The sequence below is a fragment of the Centruroides vittatus genome, unplaced genomic scaffold (assembly GCF_030686945.1).
Source record: "Centruroides vittatus isolate TY-2023 unplaced genomic scaffold, ASM3068694v2 contig_577, whole genome shotgun sequence".
Classification (NCBI taxonomy): Eukaryota; Metazoa; Arthropoda; class Arachnida; order Scorpiones; family Buthidae; genus Centruroides; species Centruroides vittatus.
Window position 1 is genome coordinate 1,413,303 of NW_027122345.1, and position 20,959 is coordinate 1,434,261.

Here is a 20,959-nt window from a genome sequence, read left to right on the forward strand (position 1 = left end):
TGGAAATTTAAGTTATTACAAATTTATAAAAGTATTAAGAATTATGAATTTAAATTTGTATTTTCTTGTTTAAACGTAAATTACAGTAAACTTATTTATATTAGAATATAGGCTGTATGTCTATATAACAAAATTATTTTTATATTTTAAGATTTGCTTCAAGTTTAAAAATCTATAGTGCGACCTAATAATAAAAATAAATGAGAACTTGAAATTGTTTATGAATGCATCCCAACATTTTCGAGATAAAATTAGATAAATTTATTTTCAGCATTACTGCGATCTGCTTAGATGCACGGAATGAAAATTTTACATTAGTTTTAGCATAAAGTTTCAAAGTTAACAAGTGATCTTGTATCGTTTGAACAATTTATCAATCTCATTGTATCTTATGATTAGACTAATTTGCGTATTTTCGGAAATTTGCTTAATTTTTCAATGTTATTTTATGGACATTGAAACCTTTTCGAGAGAAGACCTACTTTTATGACCTGATGCTCACGTGAATTAGGTCAATTTCTAACTTGTTCGACATTAGTATTAGGTCGTCGACCGTTCCGCCGGCGATGAAATTAAAGAGCATCAGTTCTTATTCTGTGTTCAAGTATGAAGACCATCGATGATTGGAAGCTGACAGTTTATCTCGTGGGTTTGTCTATCATCACTTCGCATTTCGTCTACGGTAAATATTATTTAAATATATGGAATATTTTCAAATTAATCTGGAAAATATATATATACTCTAGAGAAATTATATATAAAATTTCAAACTATAAAAAAACCAGGATGTTTCTCCAGATAATCCTGTTTTTTTCGGATATAATTCCTGTTTCAAAAGAACACAAAGAGGAGTTATAAACAGAAATTAAAATTAATTGGAATATAATTCGGTGGTCAATTCCTCTTCATTGTTAAAGTGAAACATTCACTGAAGAGGATCTTAAAATACATTTCAATTAGTTTTAAATAAAATCTCCATTTAAAACTGTCTACAAAAATACCATAAAATTTATCTAATTTTATGGTATTTTTGTACATGGAGATAAAAAACGTTATAACACTTTTCAAGTAAATCGAATGAAAAAGAAAATGTAGATTTCTCTTTCATTCGATTTTTTATATCTGATTTACGACCAGAGATCGAAATTTTAAATAGGTATATTTTGAGTAGAAATAAAATAATTTGAAAATTTATAATGCTATTTTTTACAATCTCCTGTAAATTTGTTTAATTTCGAATGCTAGAAAAAAAAATTGTCGATTCGATCCAGAAATGATTTAAATTTCTCTGAAACTTTTATACTCGGCATCAAAAGTTTTCTTATTTATTAAGAGATAGATAAGAAAATTATCAAATTTAATGCTTAATCTCAAGTATATAATAACTTCTTATTTTATTTATTTTAAATAGATTCTTTAATTTATAATATTCTTCATAAAATTCGTCATAAAATAATTGTTTTTGGCATAATCATTTACTTTGTATTAATCTGCAATTTGAATTTGTTTTCTCTCAGATATTCAAAATATTTTAAAAAGCAATAATTTAAACAACTTCTTATCTAATAGAGTTGCAAATAAAATCATATAATTTGTATTAATTGAAAAATGTATGAATTACTTTTTATTTTGTCCTATTATTCCTAAAAGTTGGAAGTTGGGAAAATCTAAACACAGTAAAACGTGTCTAAAACGGAAGCCTGCGAGAACGGGTAAAAATTCGGTACGATATTACATAGGTTTTACTGTACTTTAATCTGAATCGTTTGATGTATAATTCAATTATTTATTATTACATTATATATCAATTAATACTTAATTTCCTTTCTAATTGAAAAGTCTGATTTTTCTTTTTAGAGAAGTTATTCTATAATTAATAAATTCTAATATTTATAATCCTTATAGTGAGACAAAAATTTTACATCACTGAAGTTCTATAAAATAATATAATGTTATAGGAAGCTATATATCAATAAATTTTAAAACATGTTTTATAATGAAGTCTCTTTTATTATAAACTATCAATTAAGTTAAAGTTTGAAAACTTTATAAATTAATTTAAATACATAATAAACAAAAACAGAATTTAATAATTGACTATTATAGAAATCAGTACTAGCCTATGTATTCAAATGAATAAATATCATATATAGATTTCTGTTATTTTATAGAATATTAACACACTCCATTTTAGGCTGCAAAGTACGATTTCTTATTTTTCTGGTTCTTTATAATCATAATCATTTTCACATAAAAAAAAATCTTTAACATTTATATAATTTAGCGCTAAAATTATTGTTAAATTATGAATACATTATCACCATCGTCGTCTCTCTTACAGTAGGGGTCGGATCTTAACGTGTCTTGACGGATCTTCCAAACTATTCGATTTTGAGTTATTTTCTCATTTAACTGTAACCACCTTTAAATCTCCTAATTGCTAATTTTCATCTTTTCTTTGACCTATCTCTATTTCTTAGTTCATAAGCTTCTCTCTAATATCCCTTACTCCTAAAATACTTCTTATATGCTCATTCCTAATCCTGTCACTTGAGCACCCTCATATCTGCTACATGCTTTATACCTGAGATTTTTTCATTCCCAACATTCATATCCATACAACATTGCAGCCCTAATACACACAATAAAACGAAAAATAATTTATCTAAATGCCCTTTAATAAAGAATTTATTATTTATTACAATATTTATTGCTATACAATATAATTTATTTTAATAAATAAATTATAATGAATTTAGAAAATATATTTTTTACAATCAAATTTATATAAATCCAAATAGAAAGTTGTTATAATTATTATTAAATTTGAATTTTACTTTTGCAGACATTCAATCGGCAATTGAGTGATTTTATTCTTTATCTGTTGCGATAAGTTAAATGCATTTCTAAACATTCTTAATTTTACTTTTCTGGCTGATAAACATACATAATAAGGGAAAGCGTGTCAAATTTAACCCTCAGAGTTTTGTAAATCTCCACGTTTTTAGACTACATGAACCCAAAAACGTCAAAAAAAGGAAAAATATTCCGTGTATGTGTGTGTTGATGTTATAAGAAACAGAATTTGGCATGATAGCTTGTGTGCAAGGAGCTATGATGATCATTATTAATTTAATATCATCAACGCTCCTTATTATTTAACAGCATCATAGTTCCTTAATATTAAAGGGGTGGGGAGATAGAGGATTTGTCATATCTCGAGACTTAATGAAGATGTTATTCGTTATTAACATTTACAATTTTTTTAAAAACTCATTCACTACCCTCAAAATTAAGTTTTTTACCATTCGATAATAATTAAAAATATAAAATTTAAAAGTAAAGGTTTTTTCTTCTAATAGTGAGACTAGTGGTATTTATCACGTCTTTCGTAATTAATTATTCGCAATTAACAGAGACCAAGCTTAAAACAGTTCACTTTATTTCGCCTATTTAACAATGCATTTCGGATTGGTAATTTTCCAATCTCTCTTCAGGCTCTCGGCTTCAGTGTTGTTCAGGTTGTTGTCTACAACATAACGAACAAAAGGTTAGTTCGTGTTAATATACTTTTGTTATCCAGAATGATGCATGTAGTGCACAATTTGTACACATCCTAATGGCAGGGCCGGCCTTCTCGATAAAGGGGCCCGGGTGCAAGAAACTATTTGGGCCCAAATGTTTTTCTAAAATAAAAAAATTTACAAACACGAACATATATTAATGCATGTTTATTTAAAGCGTGATTTTGTTCTTGCTAATACATTAATTACTTCAGAAAAATTACTAAAAATACTGCATTCTTGATAATGTTGGGGCCCCCTCAATCGCGGTGCCCCGGTGCGTAGCATCCGCCGCACCCACCGATGTGCAGGTGCACAATTTGTACACATCCTAATGGTGCAGTTTTTACAGTTTCTTTTACTTACTGGCATGTTTTCTTTGTTTATTTTTCATGAAAAAATGCAACACTTCCATTTCCCACAATTATTTAGCTCCTTATTACCTCTTAGAAGGATTTTAACTTCACCAATGTGGTTCGTAACATGACAAAGGTCAAAATGTAGTTTTTCACTGAAAATATTTTCACAAGTTAAAACCAAAATTTTCACAAACAAACTATAACTATAATAAAAGTACAAGAACACTACTTATATTCTGCAAAAAGAAAAAAAATGTACCAAGTATGGTACGGATCAGACTGACCTGAGTACACTATAAACAAACAATCATATGGCTGAGAGTAAAGCCCTTCAAGACCTGCCTCGTACTTAGGTTATAAAAATGTTATATTGAGGGTTAAGTACTGCACTTACCACTTTAAACTCTAATCTTACCTACTTTATAATAATTAAAATCTAAAAAAATAGCTAAATTCGAGATGAAACAATGTAGATTCATATCACTTATCTAATTGCTTAAATCTCAAATCTAGGGGCAAACAAAATAATATAGATTTAGATGTGAAAAATAGATTTTAAAGTGACAATCCTTCCCCACACGTGGTACATACTTCAATGTTTTGACTTAAAGTAAGATGGCGATCGATAGTATCGTCGTTGCCACTAAGAGCGCTGTAACCATGGTCACAGCCACTCTATGTATGTATATTCAAGCTCGTTGGATAAAACTACCGAACAAGTTAGTCGAAGGTTCGTGCTTACCAACGAGCTGGCCATGGGGAGTTTTCCGGGTTCCTCACGTGTCTAAAACCTAAACCAGAGCCAATTTCTCATAGAGATTCTTCCCGGGAGACATCTTCCTTGGCAGATCGCGCATGTATTGCATTGCCGTATCCCAACAAACCGAATTTTATACATCGAAAAATTAAAAAAAAATGATTACATTTTCTAATATTTAGATATCTAATAAACTTTTTAAATTTTTAATATTAGTTTTTTAAAAAGTTTGAATTAGTAGAACTTCATTAAATTCGTCAACCGTTTGGCACAATGACATTTTTTTTTTTATCATCCACAAAATCTTACTAAAAAGTCATCTATGTAAGTACTGGAAAAACTTGATTATTATCGAGGAATTAAAAAAAATTTGTATGAATAGCATCAGATTTTTATATTTGAAATCAGATCGCGTGACATTGTATTTTCTTATATCTATCGACCCTGTTACAAATTTGCTTTATTTATCAATTTGGTTTTGTCAATCGATAATAAATCACAATAGTCCTAAATCAATATTAATATCTATCTGTAAATGAAAAATTTCAACCAAATAACTTACACGTATAAAATATTGTTTTGCTTTTAAAAACATAAGAGTGGAATCATGCAAATTTGAATGAATTAATTTCATAAATTTCTAACTTGACAAAGAATAAATACTTTTTAGATGTATCTTGGAGCTTTCAGATCGTTCGATTATTCTAACAATTTGCTGATTACTAAGCACGCAAACCAACGAGAGATCCAGTTGTAAAATGTAAATTAATTGTAAATTTAAATATGAGGTTATAATTATACTTTTTGCCGATTTTTTTTAATAACCGATGATCGGTGTTAGATTGCTCTTATTATTATTAGGGTGTAAAACCTACTCAAGGGTCTAGGACTCTAGGTTGAAGAAAGGAGTGAATGAGGTGGTAAGAAAGAGGACAGATTGTCCCAGTAGAGTACTAAGTGGGATTCCATAAACTACGTAACGCGAAGAGGCGTGGATAGGTGTTTATATCTATACCAGCATTACGCGGGATGGGATGTTCTTTATATAGCGTTACGTAACTCTACAGTGTGTGAGTTAGTTTTTTTTAAGGAAAGAAGAGAACCAAATCGTCTTGGTTATTCGTAAGCAGTGGCACGAAGATAATTGGTTTGAAATTTCTTCCTGTATGCGCAACGTAAATTATCTACTCAACTGAAATTGATGACTCATACGCGCATGTTTTAAAGCTGGGCAAAAATAGGAAACCGATTAAAATTTTTATCCAACAGGTGAATGTTACAACTCGATTTACCATCCTGAATAAAAGGAGTATTGTCCTTATAGTGTTACGTAATTTTGTAGGGGTCTAATGGTTAGCATTACTATAGGGTAGGGGTCTTAAATCGTGAAAAATATCGTTACGTAATTTATGGAATAGGGCGCAAATAGGGTAAATAAGAAAGTATGAAAATACAACCATAAGAGTACATACATGGTAATTGTAATTACATAAAGAAACAGGTTGTTTCCTTCACATTAAGGAAGCAGTAACAAATAAATAAATTGTATGTGATATTTTATTGAATATGTAAACTAAAAAACCCGCGAGAACCCAAAATATAATACTGTAGTTATAAAAACGAAAGTAACTGCTTCACCAATATAATAAAATTGAACGGAATAGAGAAGGATAGTACAAAATATAAGTTGTATGATGGCCAATTAACAATACATCAACCAAAATGTTATTGTTTTGAGAGTTTGAATGTGTTAACAAATTTTTAAAGCATTAAAAGTGTTTCTTGTAATTTAATCTTTAATAGCAGCAGGTCAGTGGAAACCTTTTATGGTGTTTTGTATAAGAACATTTCTTTGGTTAGTAAGTAAAGGTACACTCAAAAATATAATGATCAATAGAGTAAATATAAAAAGTATTTTAGGAATTTTAACATCAATTGAAAAATTATTAAATAAATACGAAGGATCGTTAATAACCGTTTAGAAAGTGGAGAAAATAGACTACTATTCTGTCATAAGACTAGACGTTAAAAATATCTTATCACCACCCTGTAACAAATTGTAGAGATCACTAATAATTTTCTGTTCAAGTGATTATTAAAAATAAAATATAGAAGTTCTAATATTATGTAAATGTGCAAGTAGAATAATAACGATATTAATTGAAAAATCGAATAAAAATGCCCAGAATTTAAATTTTCCAAAAAATTGTTTCCAGAATTTTATATGATACATCGAATGAGCACGAACTGAAAGTATCTAGAATTATACAACTGAAAAAATAACCTCATTGAATCAACGCTTTTAAAACTCGTAATTGTCGGAGCGGAAAAATCAGTTTTGAAAGTTCAATATTCTCATTCTGATTTTCCATTCATCGAATACTAAATAAACAGCAGTCAACAAGAACCGTAGGAGACATTCAAGCCCGGATCTTTCCAATAGAAAGTTAGAGATGACATTAATGGTTATTCAAGCCTGAGAATTTTAAAATGTTAAACAAAATTATGGGTAATTCATCAATTTGTAGAATATACTAAATGCATTTATCAAATATTCACATGCATTAGCCCAAATTATACAATTGCGAGGTCGAGGCCGAAGTTTTAAATTCGAAAACGTGTACGTCGGACGTTCAGCGCCGCTTTCCTGTAAGCCTAGAAGTTTGACAATGGCGTTTGGAATGTTGAGCATGATTCCACTGACTTTCTAAACTACTTGTCAAACTTCTAGGCTTACAGGAAAGCGGCGCTGAACGTCCGACGTACACGTTTTCGAGTTTAAAACTTCGGCCTCAACCTCGCTATTATGCAATTTCTCATATTATTATTAAGTAAATTTTTTTTCATCCGTTGAATAACGTCCTGATAAATTCTTTCACCGCGAAGAATTTGAATGCTCGTGATTTTTCATCAGTAAGGCAAAGTTTCATTCCTGTCCTTCGCGTATGCTAACTGATCACATTGCGAATCAGAACCACTTACATTATCCATAGTCCCAGTAGTGTAGGTAGCTACCATATAACAAGAATAAGCAAAGCTTATGGAGCCCAATAAAATGGGTTCCTAGAGTAGACTATAACATATATATAGGCTTATACTCAGTGGTGATATTCGAAATAGTTAACAAAGGGTTCGCTAGCAGAAAATTTTCCCTGACAATCACCGACAAACGAAATGGAAGTTTTGGCTAGAAATAAATACAACTTTTCTTGCGATATATCTAATAATCAGTGGCGTATTTGGAACGTAACGAGTAGAGCCCTATATAAACAGAGTATGGCCACTCTAACGTATGGACGTCATTTTGAGACCAAAGTTGCAGTGTCACAGTACTGCTTAGCATTTAAATGAGCAATGTTAGTTAAAAACAGAAATTCGATTCAGAAAGAAGTTATATTAAGTTAAACATTTTTAGAAATAATTTTTAATTATGTTCGGAATAATTGTAGTTTATAAGTGATGGACAAAATATGTAACAATAACAGGGCTAGAAGCAAAAAAAGTGAATATATTAAAAAAATATATTTAGTGGATCACATTTATTCACAGCACTATTGCAATATAAATAATCTGAAAAATATGTATTTAAATTTAAAAATATAATAACTAAAGACAAAAATTATAAAAAAAATCAATAAAGTTTATTTTTCAACAAGAAAAACTCAAGTAACATAGTGTAACATAGTAACAAATAGTGATTCTCTGCATTTTTTGCAAGAAATGCAGATAATTACTAAATATCAATCATTTATTAATAAAAAGGGTAATTTCCCTGTTACAGGGGGTGTTCTGTAGTCGTCTTTACAATGTCCGTAAAGAGGGAAGAGGCAAGCCTTGTTCAATTAACATTTCATAGCCTGATCTTCCACAAGCAAATTTTAACTGCAGAGCCTTTCTTATTGTATTATTTTGCCATTTTATTTTCCGTGTTGACACGTTTCCAAGGGCTGTTATTTGATCAGGATTGAAAATTAATTTTATGTTTGTACTCTGTGTGTTGACTCTAGACTTTAATTTTCTTATCTCTTCATAGAGATCCTTATTCTTTTCTGCACTCTTTTAACTCTATGTAATGCATTATGCAATTGAGATTACAATTCATTAATTTGTTTTGATTTTGGTGACAGTGGCTGGCTAACAAGATTACCGGAGTCTTGAAATACTGGACCAGATGTCTCATTGTCTTCATCTTCATTCGTGCTTTTACATTCTTCAGCATTTTCTTCAAAAAGAATCAAAGTATGCAATAAAAAAATAGAATATTTAATAAAAATATTTTAAATTTATATTATAAATATACCTGTACTGGGCTGCATAGATGTCATAGGAGATAATTTGAAGCATAACTGTGGTCCAAGATCGGATCTATACGCTCACAATTGTTTCTATGCCCTGTTTTTGATTCAGAGCATCTTCTCTTAGGTGCAGGTCTGTGAGAAAAAAGTGTAGGACGGCATCAAGCTTCAGCAATCTTCTTCCATCCTTCCTGTGATTCTCACACTGATCTTTCTCAAAATGAACCTATGAGAGTTAATTGTAAACATTCACATCACTAAACCAATATACTTATAAAGGTTAAAATGTATTAACAGACTTAATACTCTTTAGCTTTAGTTTATTAATGTGCAATGTACAATTAAATAGGTAGGCAAAGCAGAAGTCCTTTCTCATAAAAATTCTGATTCTTTCTCATAAAAATTCTGACAAAGTAATGCATGTTTTCCAGGAATCCATAATTTCTTATTTTCATCCAGCCTGTTTACTTTAATCGCCAATGCTTTTTTTCCTAGCTTTATCACTTGGAAATCGATGCAGTTTGAATTTAGGAGCTCTATTTTGAGCAATTAATGGCTGATCAACCCAGCATGATCTATTTTTATGTGGTAGCTTTAAGAGCGATATAGATGTATAGATAGATCTAAAGGCTAAAATAATAATTTCTAACGTCGGTATAGCAAAGTAAGAACTAACTTGATGTTTAGAATCTATTTTAGATTGGAACTACCTGGTATATAAAGTTTCGAATCCTGTTATTTATCGTAATAAATAGCTGATTGACACTCACTTGACATAAGCGGATCGGAAGCTGGCCTCATAATGGCGTCCACAAACCACGTGATCGGCAGTAGCCAATCATATTTTGACCCCCCAGTTGACCATACTCTGTTTATAGAGGGCTCTAGTAACGAGCCCTGGGCGAAGACCAGGCAACGATAGTATATTAGTGCTGTCGACCTTTTTTTTTTTTTGTTTTTTAGGCAGAGAAATTTTTCACCCCGAATGGCACTGCTGATAATAGATGTCATCATCTCTCGAAATACAATATCCTTTTTATTTCGCTGTCCATAGCCCGACGCGAGATAACACAGCCATCTTGTATTATCTCGCGCGCGTGGGATTGTGGGATCTCTCTTATGACTGGATCTAGTTTCAAGAACTCTCTTGAATCGATCGCGATTAAACCTCGTTTCGGTCGAGAGAGATCGCACCAAGACATAGTCCCCGACCTTGCTCACAATCTAGATTGAAATGCACGGTGCGAACGGGGTATAAGGCTCTAGTTTAGTAGTATTACAGAGTATAATACGTATATTTTAATATATTTTTTTAAAAAAACAAAACCACTGAGAAATGTTCCGTGTGTTTAACAAGGTTTGGAAAACTGAAAATTTTAACAACGGGTTCGGCCGAACCTGTGCGAACCCGCTGAATATCACCCCTGCCTATACTGGATAATCGTAATTAAAGTACCGCTGTTCAATATTGTCTAGGGATATATTTCGTCGTCCAAATGCAAGAAAATCGGGTATGGTATCATTTCAGAACGCGGAAGACATTACCATTAAAAAAAAAAAAAAAAAAAAATTGTACCAAAATTCACTCCGGAGACAGTCGAAAAAACTCCAGTAATTTTTTGGGGGGTGGTCCAATCGGATATGTCGGCCCACATCCCTCACCACCCGGCCACTCCATTGTAGCCCTGACCGAACCTATGATGGGCTTGGAAAAACGCCTCAAATGTTACAGGTTAGAGTAAAAAATATCATGGCAACCTACGGTCTGAGTTGTGATCAGTTATTTACAAATTAGAAGTTACGCATCATGGTAGACCGGACGTCAGTTCTCATAGGACGTTCTACAGCGACTCACGTCCGAATCGGGGCCGGCCATTTTAAAATTTTAAGTAATAGACCGCGCTTGCCATGAGCCGGACATCTGTTTGGGATGACCTAAATTAGAATAAGATTTTATAAAATTTAATACAATAGACAACGCTTGTATTTTGTTTGTTTATTAATTTATTTTTCTCAAGTGAAATATAACGTATATTGAAATAAGAAACTGCCATCGAGCGATGGTTCGCCGGGAAATTCCTAATTTTCCGATGGGTCAGTCCACCATTGGTTTTACACCTACAGAATAAGGACCACATTGAGCACCATCTCCTACATCGCTAAGGTCTATATAGCAAGTTTATTATACAAATAAAATGTTTGTTACTTGCAGTGCCAAAAGTGCCGTAATGATGAGTTTTGGTATTATTTATTTATTTTTTCTTTCTGAAAATGAAACGCCATTGAAGTGTACACGGTACATTTATTGGCCATTTCAAATTTAAACATTTTTAATGCTATTCTGGAAATATTGCATGACATATTAATACAAGTTTCTGCTGTTAGTAGGTAGAAAAACATCCCGCAGGTTTTTCTGTTGTTGCACGTGGCCAAATAGCTATAAAAGTTTGCATTTTCGTAAAACAAGGCAAATTTTGGTTTAAACGATTGGCGTTTATAATTTCTAGATATTGGCATCAAAAAGAAAAAAAAAAAAAAAAAAAAAAAAAAAAAAAAAAAAAAAAATTCATCAGTAAGTATAAAATTTCCCGATTTAATCTTTGTTATGTCAGAGAATTTTTAAAATAAAAATTTCCTTAACTAGCAAATTATCTGTACCGTTTACTCTACCAGATTTATTAAATTTGGACTGCTAAATTTCTCCCTAGACAGTTGAATAGAGAGTAAAATTAATTACGATCACCCGATATATACGTATATCTATTTGAAAATTTTATATAGTTTTATTTCAATAAAATAAAATTCTGTATATTTATCTAGACAAACAAACAAACACTATCAACGAAAATGTTGATAGTGTTTATTGTAGGGAAACAAAACAAACAAAAAAAAAGTGTTAGCCTTTTCCTAACCAAATTATAATTACTTAAAACATGGGCCCATAACAATTTCTTGTCTATGGATTCTGAAAATCTAGTTTCACCACTGTTTAGTCAAATCCATTTTTATGTTATTTGATAATTAAACATTTTGAATGATTGAACATTTGAAAATAGAATTACGTGGAGCGTTTTATTTGTTGTAATTTCATTTCCATCGAGTAAAGCGCCCGATGTAATATGAACGAAATTTTCAGGGTCAGATTAACCACAGGGTACTGCACAAGGGCATCCGCGAATGGTAGGATATATCCTACCATTATATATTTTGTATATATATATATAGGGTTGCAGTTTGATATATAGGGTTGCAGTTTGAAAAAAAAAAAAAAAAACTAGACCTGCAAATTCTCACTGTCCTCCGTAAGTCTGTCCTTCCTTAATCTGGAGAACGGAGATGAAAGCCGAGACCAGATATGGAAAGCTTAGGGGCAGTGAGGTCCCGATTAATTATATACGAACTTCCGGTGCAAACCGGAAGTTGCGTTATTTTCAATTTAAAAAACTTCCCCTGAAAGGAGTTAGATAACCGACACGATTCTATTGGTAGCAGGAAAAAGTATGATGTACAGAAGCAAGACACTATTAATTTGAGATGAGAACATAATTTATTTAAAGTATATGATTAAAAATTGCAGCCTGGCATCGTGACGTCACAATAAATAATTGCTCGTTCTACGTAATTTTCCTTCTTTTATCGATGAGACAGTCGTTAGCATTTCCTAATTTTTGTATTTAAAATTTAATGTTGACATATATTTTTAAAATTTTACTTCATTAATAATTTTCAATCTATTAACGGTCCGTTAATAGATTGAAAAATATTAAAATTATTAGTCCGATAGTCATTTAAATTTTCTTCTTTTGAATTTTTTTTTTTCATAGTAAAAGTATTTAATTAATTATCTAAAATCTTTTGAATTAGACCTAATTAGTCCTAATTTATTAAGATTTCAGATAAAAAAGTACAAAATATTTTCGCTTATCTATTAGAATAAGCACTTAAAACTTAACGTGGAAACGATTATTAATTTAGATAACCGAAAACCCTCAAGCGAACCGATTGAAATGAAAAATAAGTTGTTGAAATTATTAGGCTGTATGTTTAATGCATGAAGATTTAATTAAAATATTTATTTCATTGAGATCATTAATTAAACTTATTTCATTTGAATAGACTTTTTTTACGTACTAAAATTTAGTGAACAACAAACTAACTTTCAGTTTTATTAAACTAGCAGATAAGCCCGGCGTTGCTCGGGCAAAAAGTAACGATAGCGAAGATTAAGATTTATTACATTATAGCCAATCTTACCCTTTTTCACAGAATGCAAGAATTAGGTCCCCCTGTTTCTAGACTAATAAGAGAATTTTTAGATGGGTCTAAAAATATGTTCGATTTCCCGCACAAAAACGCAAAAAACCGCATCTGCGCCTGTAAATCTTGCACGTCGCTTTCTCTTAACACTTCCATTGTTACGGAATACACTTCTTTCATCCCCACGTAGTACCTTATTAAAACGCAGTTAAAAATAAAAAATTGCATCTAAAATAGTATAGCAGAAGCTGAGTTCTTTAGTATACACCTTAATCCTTTCCCTCCCCCCGTGGGGTGAAATTTCGAAAAATCCCTTCTTAGTGTACATTCTCGTGACGTGCCCTAACTGTGTACCAAATTTTAGCTTTCAACTCCTAACTGTTGGGGCTCTGCGCTTACTATTATCATCAACCCATCTCGATTATATTATAGATTGTTTATAATATTAATACAAAAAACAGGATAAAAAATTCAATTTAAAAAATTTTCATTACTGTGAATATTAGTTTAAATCGAAAACCAATTTTTTAAAATAAGAATAAGTTTAAAATAAGTGTTCAATTCAGTTTAAAAATTTAGTTTAACACAGTTTAAAATAATTGTTCAATTCAGTTCTGTTGTCAGTCGGACGTTCATGGGATAAAATATCAAATTTGAATATAGACGAGCACCCATCCTGTTGTTTCTCAGTCTTTATCTATATTCAATAATTTGTGACCTACCAATGGCGAATGGATAAACCACTCGTAGTAGTTGGTACGGATTCGAACCTCACTAACGAGCTGACCACGTAAAGTTTACCGAGTGAAGCAAATCCGGAAAATACGTAATCATAGAATATCCTCCCGGAAGTCAATCCGCTTGGCAGATAGCCCATCTACGTTGCTGTACCCCATCAAATCTATATTTATTAATTCCACCCTAGACTAGACCCATCCATAAAGACTGATCGAACAGCCCCTACTTCGCTGAATCATATTAATGGAAAATCAAACAATATAATTTTACATTAAAACTTTCAAAAGAGTGAGTTTACAAGTTAACGATAAACGAAGAACGTAAATTACTTCAAAAGTAAAAAAAAAAAAAAAAAAAAATAAATAATAATAGTAACACAAATTAAACGAAAATATAGTTTTGATAAATAAGACTTTGAATAATAATAATAATATATTTAAAATATACCAAAAATCATTCGTTTATTCTACTTCTATAATCGATTTAAAGTATTAATGTTTACAAATGAAACTGCACGAAGCAGAGACTGCATTAGTTGTTGAAGGAAACTAGAATAAAATCCATTAATAACAAGATCTTTGATCTTGAAATTCTGGAGCGAAGAAACTGTTAGCACATTAATTTAATAGAACGAGTTTTTTTTTTTTTTTTTATAAATATAGGTCTAGACCTATAATATCGTTATGCATTGTGCTTTCTGGATAATATACCTTCGTGGAATGAATATGAAAAGAAACAGTTTGACCCTTAATTATTTTTCCTCATCTTTTATGCATCATTTCGTCCACATAAATAGCACACCTGATTTTAAAGTTTTTTCCTTTTTTTTTTTCAGTAATTCATTTGCAACCATTTGCAAATTTTTTGCTTGATGAAATTACTGCAGAGTCAAATGTGTGTGTTAATTTTTTAATGGAAATTTTAATATTTTTACCACGAGATTTTAAATTAGCAGTTAAATTAACTCTGAACTTAACCCTCATATTTACTCACAGCAAGTTTATCAAAAACTTGGTGCAGATCAGACAAGGGATTTAATGTTAACACAAGAGATGGGATAAACTGTGCACATGTGTGGATGCACGCATATATATAGTAAAACCATAGTAAAACTATCATAAATATACTGTATATACCATATATATATATTTATGATAGTCTACATTTCCATGTACTGCATCTATGATGACAGAGTCTTAGTGTACAGTTCGTCAGTCAGACTGAACGAAGAGGCATCTGTGTTCTCCAGGCTGAACTGGTGGCTCTTTCAGGAGCATCCCAGTGGATCCTATTCCATCTGGATCCTGAGCCAGTCACAGTATACTCTGACAGCCAGTCATCGCTTCAGGCCTGAGTGACGGGTACCACAGAGAGGAATTGGTACTGGAGATCAGAAGTAGGATACTGAGGACAAGGCATGTGCAACAAGTTGATCTGAGGTGGGTCCAAAGCCACATCGGGATCCCAGGCAACAAGCATGCTGATCACTTGGCTAAGGCAGCCATTTGTAATGGAGAAGTTAGAACCTCCAGCAAGTTACATAAAAGGGCATAAACTCTACTGCAACAATCAATGACATACTGGCAAGAGCGCAGGAACCTCAGTACAGTAGGTAGGACGACCTATGCCTTCGTGCCTGAAGTTGGCCAAACTCCAATCAGTTGTGATTGGACACTGATCCAGGTCCTCACGGGGCATGGGAAGTTTCCCCACTTCAAGTCCAAATTTGGACATGGAGATGGTTGTTGCTCCTGTGGTTGTCTGTGTGGTGACACAAGACACTATGTAATTGAGTGCCCCTTTACAGATGACTTCTGTAGAAGGGCTAATTACATTGATTGGAACAAGCCCAAAGACCAAGTACTTCAAATGCTAGCAGCAAGTAAAGGAAACTTAGAGACTTTAAAGGAATTGGTGGAAATTGTCTTGGATCTTTTTGACCTATAGTCCAGTGGATGCACCAGACAGGGTGTCCATCAGATGGTCAGTGAGGTCCCTGCCCTTAGATAAGGGGGACCTCACTGACCGTTAAAGTTTGAGCAATACTTTCAATGGTAGAGCACTCTAGTGCAATACAGGCTGCACACAAAACCAAATCCACATAAGAGGGTTAGATTCGAGCAAGGAAGGCTGGTCCCCATTGGGTCATACCACCAGAGTTTGAGCATTTAACCTTGAGTCTGACTTGTCTGTCCAGTCATCTCAGTGAATACTGGGTGCCCAACCTGTCTATGATTAAGTTACAGTCTCTTTGTACTCTGTAGTACCATCTTGGCAGAGCAGAGGCAAATTACTTAGAGTTGTTATATGAGGTCCCTAGAGAGTAATCAGGAAAAGTTTAGTGCAGATCACTCAAAGGGTTTAGAAGTGAATAGAGACACAACAACAAACACACACACACACACACATATATATATATATATATGTATGTATTTTATATATAGATGTTAAAGATTTTCAATACTATTTTGCTATTATTGAACACTTTATATGGAAATTAAATATTCAAAATGAGTGTTGAATAATTAAAAAATAAATGACACAAAAAAGTAATTAAATTATTTTTGCAATTTAATTAAATAAATAAAAAGTAAGGTAAAATTCATACATTAACATATGAATCAAATGCAAATATTTCATTTTCAATAAGCAATTATAATTGAATTATATATAGATACTAACTACATACTCAATTCAAATTTATTGATTCCAAAAATTATTGGAAATTATTGATGTAATTACACATAATTTTACTGTATATCTTGAGTAAAAAATACTTACTTATATAAGTTTATTTTCATATTCATCAATGCTTTTCAAAAAATTATATAAATAAAATTTTATCCAGAGAATTTTTTTTTACCAAACTTATGTTTTTGTCATTGATTTGAACATTGAATTGTTTAATAATAATACATTCTAAATATTTAAAAATATAACTTATTTCAAATTGGATGATTTTACTCTCCATATTTTAATAGTTCACTAAATTAAAGTACAGGTAGGCCTCCTAAAACGTAGTAGATACGTTCCTTGAAAATACCGCATTGTGGGAAATCGTGTTACAGGAGACACCAACTTAATACAAAAACTGGGATTCAGTTCTAAAAAAAGAAAAACTGCCTTTTATGGTGTAACATTTTCATCATTTTTTAAATTTATGTACATAAAAAGCTTAAATAAAATTCAACATCATATAAAAACTAAAATGATTATGATTTCAAGTCAAAATCAAAAAGAAACATAATGTTATGCTCACAAATTCAGTCCTCATTGTCACTTATTATAGTTGTTCGAGAATGGTTGACTGGCCTTATTTCAAGATCTGAGCTTGTTTCATCAAGTTCCACTGTACTTATGTGATCCGTTGCGATTTTTGTTATGTGAAAGATAATTCGTTTCTAACTACCCTAAACTACATTGTAAAAGTACTGCATTGTAAGAAAATTTCCACATTTTTCCAACCACGTTGGAGCAAAAACGCATTGTAAAGATACTGCATTGTAGGAGGCCTACCTGTATTGATATTTATTATGTTACTGCTACTAAACATTATATAACAGATAATCATATAAACACATTGCAATATTTCTAAATAAATAACAAAAATTAATTCTTCTAAATGATAAAGTCAATTTTTATAAGATATAAATGCATTATTTTTACATTAAATAATTCATATATTATTTTTAATTCATTAAAATTGGAAAAGATAACCAGGCAAAGAAAATAGAAAGCTATCATGTAAAGTTACAATTTTTGCAGATATATCTCATGCATGCTGCAATTTTTATATTATTAGTCCAACATTTAGGATTCATCTAAATTACAAGCAGCTAAGCAAGCAAATAAATAGTTTTTCATATGAAATGGATAAGCTATTTCATTGGTTTATTTGGTAGCCTGCTACTTGGGGCACATTTTCTAGTAAATGTGGCTTTAATATAACTGAATAAGTGAACCAATGACAAACTGTTTTAAAATGGACTGTCATTGCTTTGCTTATTCAGCTGTATTAAAACCAATTTACTAGGCAATGCACTCAGAAGTGGCTATAATCAAATGGTGACATCAGCAAAGGCAAATAAATAATTATTTTAAGTTCCTCAGTACTGAATTTTAACATTATCGTTTAAGAAAAATCCCAAAATAAAACTTATTTTTGTTCTATTTTTGTTCATAAATTTTGTAATTATGAATATATTTTTATTTCTCTATTTTTTCCTACATTTTATTTAAAAAAGAGTTTTGTTGGGTTAAAAATTAACAATTTTATTATTTTAAGTAATTTATTTAAAATCTTAAATGAAAATAACTTCAAACAGAATTTATTTGATAAAATCACAAATCTTGTTGTAAAAATGAAATGATTTTCAATGTTTTTCAAATGGAAATATTAGAAATTGATTGTTTTATTATTTTCAGATAAAGTAGTTATTAAAAAATTAGTTGTTTTATGAAGTTATAGATTTTATATACATTTTATTCCAATTACAACAGTCTACTAGACTATATTAATATTTCTCTTCCTTTTTATAATGAAGAAAAATAAAGAATATGCGTAAGAAATAACATGAACCAATGTGGAACTTATAACTTCAGCCATAATCAATAAGGCAAAAACTGATAAATGAATTTTCTGATTTCCTTGAAAAATTAGTGACCTGTTTTCTTTATTTTAATAACAACTTAAAATAATTATATTGGATTTTAAAACACTATTTCCTTTTAACAAACAAACTCAAATAACCTTGAGAAAGCAGCAAAAAATTTAACAACAAATGTTTTTGGTTATTTTTGTGGCATTCCATTACATATTCTACTGGAAGAAGATCGTTGAAAACATCTGAAAATGTTTTAGTTATTAAATTTTTGCTGCTTCCTCAAGGTTATTTGAGTATGTTTGTTATCTTTGCATGGTAGCTTTGAATTAGTATTTTCTTTTAGTAATTCTCATGTGATATTACATATTGAAATGATATATTGTATGAAAAGCTTGTTAAGTCACTGTCAAAAAGTCAACTATATTAAAAATTATTAAAAAATATTTTTTAAAAGATTCTATAATTAAAAATATCATTTTTCTATTCCTCTTTCTTAAAACTGTATAAACACTAATATTTATAAATATGATCCTTCACTGAATATAACAAAATTAGTATTATATTTTTATAATTATTATTAATTTCATTTCAGCACATGAAATTCCAAGACATGACAAGCATTGGAAGAATAGATTAAGCAGAAACCAAAACTTTCATTTAAATCAAAGATTTCCTCAATTAACTAGTCATCATAATTATCAGGAAGACAATTGGAAGTTGACTAATGATCAAAATTTTAATAAAAATGACCAGTTTGATTCTAGACATGTATACAATACCTATAATAAGGCCTTTCCTACAAAAATGCCTCTTGATAGAACTGAAAAATGCCCAGTTTCAATAGTAAATTGTAAAAGAAATACAAATGGTAGACAAGAACAAAAACAAGATGAATTAGATTTTGAACAAAACAGAAGAAAAAATGCTGAAATAATATCTGATTGGAATTATTCAGATCTGAAAGAAACTAATCATTGGAAAAATTCACACAAACACCAGCCAGATAAAATGTATCACCAAAAAAATCCAACTTTAGAAGCAATTCTTGTAGTTCAGGAGGAGGAAAGTCCGTTAAGAGAAGAAAAAATTATAACATCTACTGGAAGTGCACCACATCACAATGAAAGAATAAAACAGATATTATCTCAAAATAATTATGAGCCTTTAAGAACAGAAGCTACTGCTGGATCTCCTCTTTTTGCTGAATCAAGAGATTATTCATCTGTACGAAATGGATTTATTCCCGTGTCAGGTCCATTTGGAAATTCAGAGCATTATAGTCCAAGAAGTAGACAGAGCTATTTATCCAAATTGGAATCTCAAATTTCTCAAGAATATGTAATTCGTAATTATCCCACTCAACCCAGAATGGAAAAGTCATACCACAAGAATAAAGCTGGTAGAGTGGCATTGGGAAGTGGAAATTTTGAAATTTTACGTGGAGGTACATTCCCCGAAGGAGATGATTTCACATATCCACACCAACAAATGAGTGATGCTTTATTTGAGAGAGATATCTATCATAATCCAATATTAGGATTTCAAGGATTTAATCATTTTAATTCTCCTCTTCAGGGTTCTCTATCTAACAATGTTCATGTTTCATTATCTCCAGGGGATTCTGGAAATTCTCCTAATCACTTCTTTCCTACTTCCATTAATCTTCAAGCAGTATCATAATGATGAATAATCTACTTACAAGAAATTTGACAACTCTTCAAAGAAAATATTTAATGGCTGCATTCAGCAGACTGAACAGTTCTGGAGCTGTTAAGTATTTTTCTGCTGAATTCCCTCTACAGTAGTGCTGTTTTGGAACATGTTTGGAGTTTTGACATCACATTCAGTAGTGTCTTTCATTCATGCTACCTATTGCTAGCTGAAACTGACCAATGATGGCTGCTTCCTGTTCTAATGCATATGTCACTCATCATTTAGCAGATGTAACTACATAACAGCTACCGATTGAAACATCTTTGCTCAGTTACAACTGTTGACTCTGCTGAATGCAGCCAATATGTTACAAGTTAATATGTAATATTTACCGTACTCGAATCCATTATTGTTATACTTTTAACCAGTTTGTAATATAAACTGTGTATATAAAAAAAGTTTTAAACCAATTTATGTTTTACAAATTCCTATTTATATTAATTGATAATTCAAAATACAGTATAATTACCACTTGAATTGTGGATTGTATTCCATCATAGAGCCAAAGTTTTGTTCTTATGCAGAAAGATCTATTTTTGACTAACAAATAAAAAAAAAGTTAATTAAAAGCAATTATTTTTACTATCACAAATGTTTTCATTTGTCTAGAACAGTGGTTCTCAAAATGGATGCTACTACCCCCTGTCGGCAGTGAGTAAATCTAAGGGGGCAA

The 20,959-nt window shown here is 30.9% G+C and overlaps 2 protein-coding genes across 2 annotated transcripts in view; one reads left to right on the forward strand and one right to left on the reverse strand.

The window, feature by feature from the left end:
• The first annotated feature begins 158 nt into the window (after positions 1 to 158).
• On the forward strand, positions 159 to 20,718 carry LOC136979090 (uncharacterized). The gene is made up of 2 exons (XM_067275001.1): positions 159 to 682; positions 19,166 to 20,718. The coding sequence occupies exons 1-2, from the start codon at positions 607 to 609 to the stop codon at positions 20,251 to 20,253; spliced, it is 1,164 nt and encodes a 387-aa protein (XP_067131102.1). The 5' UTR covers positions 159 to 606; the 3' UTR covers positions 20,254 to 20,718.
• A 15-nt stretch (positions 20,719 to 20,733) lies between these two features.
• The window catches only part of LOC136979082 (protein VAC14 homolog), an 80,517-nt gene continuing 80,291 nt past the window's right edge, over positions 20,734 to 20,959 (reverse strand). The window contains exon 16 of the mRNA XM_067274991.1: positions 20,734 to 20,826. Coding sequence (XP_067131092.1) covers positions 20,817 to 20,826 — 10 coding nt within the window. The 3' untranslated portion in view covers positions 20,734 to 20,816. The remainder of the gene's footprint in view (positions 20,827 to 20,959) is intronic.

Excerpts from the sequence above, each read along its gene's own strand:
- LOC136979090 (XM_067275001.1), top strand. The coding sequence starts at position 607 with ATGAAGACCATCGATGATTGGAAGCTGACAGTTTATCTCGTGGGTTTG. Across the intron at positions 683-19,165 it reads CACTTCGCATTTCGTCTACG|CACATGAAATTCCAAGACAT; the intron begins GTAAATATTATT and ends ATTTCATTTCAG.